Below are 10,714 nucleotides of genomic sequence, written 5' to 3' on the forward strand. Positions count from 1 at the left end.
TAAAATGTAAAGTCACCTACTCACAATCTGATTAATAATTGTGCTTTTATCCTCTTGGTTGTTTTATTATGGTTTTAATTTTTGTGAACCGCCCAGAGAGCTTCGGCTATTGGGCGGTATAAAAATGTAATAAATAAATAAATAAATAAATAAAAACTATTGCAAAAATAAAGCCTTTTCCCCCCTTTTCCTTTTAGATAATGTGAAAAATCTAAGCAGTTATGCCAAGTTAAGGAGACAACTCAAGGAACCAAGATTGTGGTTTTTTTTATAGAATTTATTTGAAGAGCTGACAGATCACTACTATCTTCATATCAAGCCCCTCAGATAATTTAGTTTTTCTGTAAAGGAAGAGAAAAGAACGTCAGTCTTGTAGTTATGCAAAAAAAAAGTGCTTTCATCTTTTGAATCTAAAGAATCGCTCCTCCCACTAATTCTAACAAATAAATTGTTTGTGGAAGCACAACTAAGCAGGGGGTTGGACTTGATGGCCTTATAGGCCTCTTCCAACTCTACTATTCTATGATTCTATGACAATATAGTTTCAAACTAAGCTCAAAGCAAGAAAACTCCCTGCTGAAGTCATTTATGGGAGCTAAAGACAGTTTAAAAGAAACTGAAGGAAAATAATTATCAACGTATCAGACAGCCTTCCGAAGGAAGTCACTAGTCAAGTCACTAGTCAGAAAGCAGATTGCAGTAAGCAGGCCACTGAACAATGAAACTAGAAACTCCTGTACCTGTTAAGTCCACTGGCTGGATCACTGTAAGAGAGTGAGAAAAAGTCTGTCAGTATATCTTTAAACAGAACATTTATAAAAGACACACACTGATTTAGGCTACCCAACCTCATGATCTTCACTCTATGAATACCACCTATTTCTAAAGGAAATACCTTGGCAATCCACAAAATTTTAGAGGACCAAAGAACCAAGCCTTGAATCTTGTTACCAGACTTCCAGTAGCAGCCATATCAAGATCAAGGTTTGCAATATAGTACAGTATGGTGATTTAACAAAGGATCAAGTGAGCAAGAGTCAAATTCTGAAGGTAAAAGAAACCAGTCACAGGTGGTAGAAGATGTTAATGGTTGCTTGCAAAGTGAATAGTTTGAGAAGCAAATTGCCATGGTTAAGCACAGGTTGTTTGCAACTCAAAGAAAAATGAGGAGGGTTCCTGTAAACTAAATAAAAAGCAAATCTTACTTCCCCCTTGTAAAAAAACAAAACAAAATTAAGTTACAGGACAGCACTTAATAGTTCAGCATACCTGAAAAAATGAGCAAGTGAAAAGGCTATGCCAAATCCTTGGTTATGGCATAGCATGAAGCCCAAATTCCTGCCTACTGTTTTAGTACTACTTCACTCTCTTACTCAGTAGACAAGAGGCAAATGCCAAGCTAAGGTACGGGGACCAAAGCATATGTATAGTAGTAGTATACACTAGAGTTGCATCTTCTCATACTTGGGGCATATTTACAAAAGTTTGCTGCTACCAGAATATAGGACAGAACTGAGGTCTGAGCAAAGTGAAGGACTTATGATCAGTCGTCACTCAATTTTCAGCCTTTACTGGCACATCAGGATCACAGGGTTTCACTTTTTAAATTATATATGAATCAATAGTACTCCTAAGGATGACACAAACCACAGGCTACTGAAGGTACCCTGTACCAATGTTTTCAAAACATATTCTAGAAGACCTCAGATACTGAACTGAATGCTATTTATTCTTATATGGCTGCACACCAATATTAAAGGTGACATGTTCATAATATACTTGTACCTTCACAATAAAGGGAAAAATTACTAATGTGAATAGGTACAGATATACAGTGTAGTCTTTCACCTGAACTAGCCTGGGACGAAGTGCTTTTGCCCAGGGTTATAGGGGTACTACATGAAGTTTATCACCAATATTAAGAATTCAGCTAGTTTATGATGTGCTAATTATATGAAGAGCAGGAGAATGAGGAAAGTAAACCATTGCCATTCTATACAAGAAAACGGGTATCTAAAGTGTCAATTACCAGTTCTTGTAGCTTTAACAATCTCATTCAAATCAGTCCATTTATGTTATGCATATTTGCATTTGCCTTGGCATACGATTAGGTTTAAGGATGAAACTTCGTTATATGTTCATGAACGCTGTTGCACACCATGTAGGAGCATGCAACATAAATTTTGGAGATTTGGGGCCACGATTGTGTTCTCAAAGAGGAGTTTATAACCCAATTTTTAAAATGTTAGCAATAAAGATAATGTATATTTAAACTAGTTATTTTTCTCACCAAGCCAAACATGCCTGATTCAACAAAAAAACATTTTATACTTGAAACTTAAAGTACACAAAAGCAAGGAAACCATTCCAAAGCAAAAGCACACAGATGAAGCAAGACCATTAGGAAGTCAAGCAAGTGATGCATAATTCATGCAATCACATCCATGCTTATTCTCTGTACCTGCTAGACACTTCATTTCTGATCAACAAGAATCCCCAGAAAGTAGGAAAGAAGGGTGAGAGTAAAGGTTACTACTAATCAAAAGAAAGAAAAAGCACTTCAGACACATTTAATGATAAGCTTCAACTACACCATCCTTCTAAACAAACCAGAAATGTTTAAAAGCTCATTTTAAATCATGCATGTTAATAGCACTTCCTGAATGTAAGTCTGCTTTCGATACTATTGATTAAGCAAAGGTTGCATTCAGCTTGAATGCTCTAAGTATTTTACACTCCATGAAATGCCAGTGAATGAGTGTTTTGCTTTTTACCTGCAACACAACTCACTGGAGAACATTATTTTCAAATCGATTTAATTGTCATTAGTATGTACAAATTTGAAGGGTAAAACGGGGTAGGATAAGGTGAGAAAGGAATTATTTTTGCAATGCAAGGAAGAAAAAGAAAACAAAGAGACACTCCAAAACATTTCATCTTCAGATGAAGGCTTTGGAAACCAGAAAGTTTTATCTTTTCATTTTGTTAGCTATACAGTAGTAACAAGGTGCACAAAACTGAACTACTTGAGGAGCTAAAAACTACGTAGCATCTCAAGAGTTACCTTCTGTGATCCGGAAGTAAAAGTTGGAAGTTGAAAAAAAAAACAAAGGTTATTTTGCCGATGAAACACCTAATAAATTTACAACTGTAATCTGCATTCGTATGCATTGCCAAGTTGACCTTATTTACTTTTTATTTACTCTATTTATTCAATGTGAGTCATCCAAAGCTCTCCTAATAAAGACAAAACCAATGACCCTATTACCTTCTTGCCAGCCCCAACGTTTGCTTTCGCTGTTCCCCTGACTTTCTTCATCCTGTTCTTACGTTCTTTACGCTGTTTCCTTGAAGTCTTTTTCTTTTCATACAAGCCATGCTAGTATAAGAGAAACAGAGTCACTGCACTGAACATCATGGAACTACCAACTTTTCTAGAAGCTTGAGAATACAAGAGCGCATCAGCATTTATCCTTGGATAATGCCTCTATGCTTACCTAAACACGAATTGTGCAAGCAATATACTAAAAAAACACACCCTGTATTGCCAATGTCTCTTGTATTTAAATTATCACATATGTATTCCACCTTTCCTTCCTTTTGCTCAGAGCAGGTACCCAGGATTGTCCCATTTTATACATCAGAACTATGACCCAGTGAAATGTAGCGGTTAGAGCCAAGCATTAAATCAGCCTAATCTACATCATGGGGTTGTTGCAAACACATTAACAGAAGGCAACACTTGCAGATGACAAAACCCTTAGCTCCACATGGGAAGGGCCGGATAAAATGCATAAATATATCAATGTTCAAATACCAATCTAATTAATAACTTTATGAAGCGGTAGTTTCAACTAACATATGTAAATAAGAAACACCAGAGAATAAGTGCATCTTTAACCAAAGACTTCAAAACCATATTCAATATATTAAAAGCTTTGGAAAGGAGAGACAACAAAAATCCTTTTAGCACGACCACCAGCCTGACTGTAATGGTTAAGCAATGAAGGACCCTACCCTGGCTAATCTATGCTTTGGTTCATTTTTCTTTGCATAGTCCAGGGAATCGTAGATCATGCCAAAGCCTGTTGTTTTGCCACCCCCAAAATGGGTCCTGAAGCCGAAAACAAAAATGACGTCTGGTGTCGTCTTGTACATTTTGGCCAACTTTTCACGGATTTCAGTTTTGGGGACAGTGGCCTTTCCAGGATGAAGAACATCAATAACCTACAAACACAGTATTGACAAAGCATTAAACATTTTAGGGTACTGTGTACATTGTGAAAACCAACAAAAACAAAAAACATTTTAAGCACAGGCAGTTTCATAAGCACTGCTAACCCATAGGCTAATTTGCACTGTGCCCCACATGTAAACCCTATACATGCCCGAATACAAACCTTACGCTCGTACGTCCCCCTCCCCCAGCATATATAGGGTGCTTTCAGATGGACAGATCCGAGCAGTTACCAATCAAATCACCATTACCTGGTTTGGATGTCACAACATGGTTTCTTAAACCATGGGATGTTGAGAATGAAGTGAGAGCATGCTAGTTCTCGCCATCAGATTGCCCTGCTGTAGCCAGGTGGAGCTAAACAATTATCCCTGGTTTGTTTATTGTGACATCTGAACATGGAATTATAGATTTTTGGGGAGGAACAACCCGGACTTGTAACCCAGGAAGAAGCAATGCATTAAAAGTCTGGGTTGTTCCTCCTCCCAACGACCTACAATTTCAGGTTTGGACGTCACGATAAACAACCCAGGAATAATTGAACGTCTTTGGGTTATTTTAACTCCACGGGAGCAGTTATGCGGCACATACGCTCACTTCCACTTGTTCACACCTGGGTAGCCGTGATGTGAGATCTAAGCCACTGTACAGTTATTTCATGTTTTTCTCAACTCTTTTTGCGTGGAAAGAAAAAGGTAGAAGCAGCAGTTGGAAAACACATGAGGCTTAGACATCACTGTCTGGAACCTGTAATGTTTTGCGTTGAGGCAGGGAAATCGCATGATAAAAAGCCTCATTTGGCACCACGCTTACAGCACTTCAGGCAGGGATGTGTAACTTGTGGTCCTCCAGGTGTTCTGGCATATAACTCTCATCAGTATGAGCAAGCATGGCCAGTAGTGAGGGATGATAGGAACTGTAGGCCAAAACACCTGGAGAGCCACAAGATGCCCACCCAATTTAAAGTGAAAAAAGGTCTACACTACACACGTACATGTGAACTAGGGATGTGCTCCGCTTCTCCTCGAACCAGAGAAGCAGGAGCGGAGCGGGGGGCTTTGCCACCCCTTAAGGCGGAGGCGAAGAGGACTGGGGGACCTGCGGAGCGTTGCGGATCGAGGTGAAGGAGGATCCTTCGCCTTGATCCGGAGCTCCGCAAAAAAGATAAGTGGGGTTTACTTGGCCCTGCCGCTGTCGCCCATGTGGCGATGGTGGCAGGGCCAGGAGCCCGTCACGGCCCATCCCAGCTTCACTAGAGCCCGCGGCTCAACCAGGAACTGTAGGCTGGGGCCTACAGTTCCTGGTTGAGCCGTGGGCTCTAGTGAAGCTGGGATGGGCCGCGATGGACACAGGTAAGGGGGAGGAGGGAGGGGGGCCTTACCTGACGCCACTCCTCGCCACTGCAGAGCTCCGATTCAGAGCCGGAGCTCCGGAGCGGCCCCCAAGCGGACTGAGGCGGGGCAGAGCGGGCCTGATCCGCAATTTGCGGATCGGCCACGAAGAGGATCGGGGGGGTCCGTGCACACCCCTAATGTGAACACAAAGTGCTCCTATGTGCAGTAGTGGTAGCAAGCAAGCCTGAGGCTCATTCTCATGTTCCATGTTGAGGTTATCTGCTGAGATGCAGTGCAAGCTTCTAAACACAGGAATGGAAACCAGTATTTCATTTAGCCTGCAACCTAACACTTCAAGTCAATACTTTGACTCTACAGCTGTTTTTGCCTACAGCTTCGATCAGCCTTCGCCGCTGACTAGGATAAAAAGTTGCCCATCTCTGCTCTAGTTGGTTTATGGCAAGATCACTGGGCCAAAGTATTTTGCTCAGGTATTTGCACAGATTTATCCCATAAAGTTAAGCAGACAGTAAGAATATGATCAACCAATAAATTTCGAATAGCCATCTTATACACACATGTATAGCAACTTGAACAAAACAGCATTACCAATTCAGCTTTCCAGGACTATATGGCCTCCCAATCATGCCACAAGTTATCATGCAAAAAAGTAAAATAAAAACACCCATCATTTTCATTTACTGTATTTTAATCTTCTTCAAGCAACCCTTCCCAATATTCATTCAAGTAGTCTGTTTTCCAACTGCATAGCAAAAATAAAGTCAAAATATATCAACACAGAGTTAAGCCAACAATAGACCTGGATCTTCTGCTAGATTTTCAATAGGTAAGCAAGGATTTTTGGCTCCCAAATATTTAACAATAGCCGAAACAAAATTATACTACTGAAATTAAAGAAGCTTCAAATGGTACCCAGGTGTGGATTTTTGTGTGGAAGGGCTGTTACCTCTAATTCAGTTTTGATACTCAAAATAATTCCCAGAATTCTGTAATTCTAAGTAAGCCTTTTGCACCAGGCTCCAGTTGGTGAATCTCAAAGCTTAAGTAAAAAACAAACCCAAAGTAGTCCTTGTCAGCCTGAAGTCGGCCCATCCCTGCTATAGCATCCTAAAACATCATACCAAGTTACTAACTGAAACCTAAAAAAAAATCCCTAGTACTAAATACGATCAAACTAAGCTTTTACATAGACAAACATCCCATAATCAAAACTTGGACCACCACTATGAATAAAAAAAAAACATCGACAGCTTCTTCTTACCATCTGCTTACGCTGAAGCAGCCGGTTCGTCATGAACTTCCTCGTTCTGATGGTCACCGTGTCGTTCTACAATTAAAAACAAAATTCCAAAAACCCATTACGGACTATTTGAACTAGCTTGGCCAAAAGAAGCAACAGCCAATGTTTTCCAATGCTGCCCAAAGCCTCCGTTTTAAGAAAGGCATGAACACAGACAGCTAACTATAACACTTTGAAAACAGTTTGAAAATTGTACGTGTGGTGTGTCCTGGGCCTAAACAGTTGACACGGCTTCGTCCATTTCCTTCCGCTGCCCCTTACACCTGGAATGCTCTTCCAGAACATTTGTGAACTACAAATTCAATCGCTTTTTAAAGCTCGGCTAAAAACTTTTCTTTTTTCTAAAGCTTTTAGAACTTGATTTTGATCTTACTTTTATACTGTTAGTTTTACTCTACCCTGTGCCTGTTTGGTGCATTTGCTTCCCCTTCTTATTGCTTTATTATGATGCTATTAGAATGTAAGCCTATGCGGCAGGGTTTTGCTATTTTATTGTTTTACTCTGTACAGGACCATGTACACTATATAAATAAATAATAATAACAACACTACCGTTATAAACCATTATAAGCAGTAGTGTAGATCCTGCCCTAATCTTGGACTTCAGGGAGACAGAAATAAAGATACAGCTGAGCTTTAAGATGCATTAGTGTACAGAGAGCACAAATGAGAACATGATTTTAGAATGTTTATTAGGATGTTTTAACAACTTATATCATGTTTTAATTCAGTTTTATGTATTTTGTCGTTTACTGCTGTTTCCCGCCTCAATCAAAACAGAGAGGTGGGTAATAAATAAAATTATTATTATTACTGGCACACTGTTTTAACGGCATCTATTGCTTTTAAATTATATATTGTTTTAACTTGGATTATGGTTTAATTTGTTTTTAACGGTGCATATTTATTGTTTTATACTGTATGTTTTTATCTGTACACCACCCTGAGATCTTACAGTGATATAGGGTGGGATATAAATATTTTAAATCAATAAATAAAATAATAAAATAATTACTAGTACTATTACTACTGCCCCCATCTACTGCATATACTAGGCCCGGCAGAAAAGAACTGCTACCCCAGCGTGGGAGAGGGGACATTTGAGAGCCGCAGTCCGATGCTTGGAACTCTTCCCTCCTGCCCAATAACCAGCCCAAAACAACCAGCGGGGGGGACACAAGGCAGCGCCGACACCCTCATGGCTGCAAGGCAAAGGATGGCACCGGGCTACGGCGGATTGAAAACGCCTCCAAAGGAACTCCAGAGTCCCGCGCCAGAACTCACCATCTTAGCGGCCTCTCCTGCAGCGGCGAAAGGAGAAAAGGAGGAAGTAAGTCCCAGCGACCAATCAAATAGCGGCGCGGGGAGGTAATGAGCCTGGGGGTGGGGCTAACACTCCGGAAATCAACGACAGGAAGCCCGCGGCCATAGAGACTTCCGGGTGTCTTCGTGAAGGAGCGGCCTTGCAATGGGTTTGAGTAATCTTTACCAAGGACCCATGTCTGGATGGCTACTCTGTTTGCACGTTTGCTTGGAAGTTCACCTCCTTTTGGATTCTTTCCCGGACCTGTGTTGGACTACAACTCCCGTCATCCCCAGCCAGCATGGCTGTTGTGTTTTGAAAGGATTTGTAGATGAACACATTTGGAGAGCAGCCGTCCTATGCTCAGGACTGGTTGGGGAAGGCTGCTAGAGCACCACCAACGCCTGACATCATTTATTTATTTTTATTGTTACATTTATATACCGCCCCAGAGCCGAAGCTCTCTGGGCGGTTTACAAAAGTTTAAAACAATGAACATTAAAAACAGATATACAGAGTTTTCCCAATGCAATCAGGGCACAATCCTATGCATGTTTAGACTAGGGTGACCCTATGAAAAGGAGGATAGGGCTCCTGTATCTTTAACAGTTGCAGGTTGTTTATTCGTTCAGTCACTTCCGACTCTTCGTGACTTCATGGACCAGCCCACGCCAGAGCTTTCTGTCGGCCATCACCACCCCTAGATCCCCCAAGGTCAAGTCTGTCACCTCCAGAATATCATCCATCCATCTTGCCCTTGGTCGGCCTCTCTTCCTTTTGCCTTCCACTTTCCCTAGCAGCAGCCTCTTCTCCAGGGTCTCCTGTCTTCTCATTATGTGGCCTAATACTTCAGTTTTGCCTTTAATGCCATTCCCTCAAGTGAGCAGTCTGGTTTTATTTCCTGGAGTATGGACTGGTTTGATCGTCTTGCAGTCCAAGGCACTCTCAGCATTTTCCTCCAACACCCCAGTTCAAAAGCATCTATCTTCCTTCGCTCAGCTTTCCTTATAGGCCAGCTCTCGCAGCCATAGGTTACTACGGGGAATACCATTGCTTTAACTATGCGGACCTTTGTTGTCAGTGTGGTGTCTCTGCTCTTAACTATTTTGTCAATATTTGTCATTGCTCTCCTCCCAAGAAGTAAATGTCTTCATATTTCCTGGCTGCAGTCAGCATCTGCAGTAATCTTTGCACCCAGAAATACAAAGTCTGTCACTGCCTCCACGTTTTCTCCCTCTATTTGCCAGTTATCAATCAAGCTAGTTGCCATAATCTTGGTTTTTTTGAGGTTTAACTGCAACCCAGCTTTTGCACTTTCTTCTTTCACCTTCGTCATAAGGCTCCTCAGCTCCTCCTCACTTTCTGCCATCAATGTGGTGTCATCTGCATATCTGAGATTGTTAATGTTTCTTCCTGTGATTTTAACTCCAGCCTTGGATTCGTCAAGCCCAGCACGTCGCATGATGTGTTCTGCATACAAGTTGAATAGGTAAGGTGAGAGTATACAACCCTGCCGTACTCCTTTCCCAATCTTAAACCAGTCCCTTGTTCCGTGGTCTGTTCTTACCGTTGCTATTTGTTCGTTATACAGATTCCTCAGGAGGCAGACAAGATGACTTGGTATCCCCATACCACCAAGAACTTGCCACAGTTTGTTATGATCCACACAGTCAAAGGCTTTAGAATAGTCAATAAAACAGAAATAGATGTTTTTCTGGAACTCCCTGGCTTTCTCCATTATCCAGCGGATATTGGCAATTTGGTCTCTCGTTCCTCTGCCTTTTCTAAACCCAGCTTGTACATCTGGCAATCACTGTTGCCTTTTGCTTTCCTTCTTTCTTGGGCTACTTCCAGTGTCTCAGCAGACAGCTATCTTGCCTTCTTGGTTTTCTTTTTCTTTGGGACGTTTTTTGTTGCCACCTCTTGGACAATGTTGCGAACTTCTGTCCATAGTTCTTCCGGGACCCTATCTACTAAATCTAGTCCCTTAAATCTATTCTTCACTTCCACTGCATATTCATTAGGAATATTAGTGAGCTCATATCTAACTGATCTGTGGGTCTTCCCTATTCTCTTTAGTTTGATTCTAAATTGTGCAATAAGAAGTTCGTGATCTGAACTACAGTCAGCTCCAGGTCTTGTTTTTACTGTCTGTATAGATGTCCGCCACCTTTGGCTGCAAAGGATATAGTCAATCTGATTTCGGTGTCGGCCATCTGGTGAAGTCCATGTCTAAAGCCGTCTTTTAGGTTGTTGGAAGAGAATGTTTGTTATGCACAGTGAGTTGTCCTGGCAAAATTCTATCAGCCTATGTCCCGCTTCATTTTGTTCTCCTAGACCATGCTTACCTGTAATTCCAGGTGTCATTTGACTACCCACCTTGGCGTTCCAGTCTCCTGTAACCAAAATAACATCTCTTTTTTGTGTATTATCCAGTAGGTGCTGCAGATCCTCATAGAACTGATCTACTTCTGCTTCTTCAGCATCTGTGGTTGGGGCATATATTTGGATCACTGTGA

General features: G+C 41.2%; 1 protein-coding gene across 2 annotated transcripts; it reads right to left on the reverse strand.

Moving 5' to 3' along the window:
- Positions 1-256: 256 nt before the first annotated feature.
- Positions 257-8,208, reverse strand: RPS24 (ribosomal protein S24). Of its 2 annotated transcripts, XM_063133183.1 has the most exons (7): positions 8,177-8,208; positions 6,854-6,919; positions 4,018-4,227; positions 3,269-3,379; positions 2,462-2,479; positions 741-764; positions 257-341 (listed from the first exon to the last, which is right to left on the reverse strand). In XM_063133183.1, exons 1-5 carry the CDS (start codon positions 8,177-8,179, stop codon positions 2,474-2,476), a joined length of 396 nt encoding a protein of 131 aa, XP_062989253.1. In that variant the 5' UTR covers positions 8,180-8,208; the 3' UTR covers positions 257-341; positions 741-764; positions 2,462-2,473. The 2 variants fall into 2 exon arrangements, with proteins under 2 accessions (XP_062989253.1, XP_062989254.1); XM_063133184.1 differs by lacking the exon at positions 2,462-2,479.
- Between the last annotated feature and the right edge of the window lie 2,506 nt (positions 8,209-10,714).

Source organism: Elgaria multicarinata, chromosome 8, assembly GCF_023053635.1.
Source record: "Elgaria multicarinata webbii isolate HBS135686 ecotype San Diego chromosome 8, rElgMul1.1.pri, whole genome shotgun sequence".
NCBI lineage: Eukaryota > Metazoa > Chordata > Lepidosauria > Squamata > Anguidae > Elgaria > Elgaria multicarinata.

Coding starts and splice junctions, on each gene's coding strand:
- RPS24 (XM_063133183.1), bottom strand. Junction 4,228..6,853: donor TGCTTCAGCGTAAGCAGATG/GTAAGAAGAAGC, acceptor CTGTGTTTGTAG/GTTATTGATGTTCTTCATCC. Junction 3,380..4,017: donor CAAAGCATAGATTAGCCAGG/GTAGGGTCCTTC, acceptor CTCTTATACTAG/CATGGCTTGTATGAAAAGAA.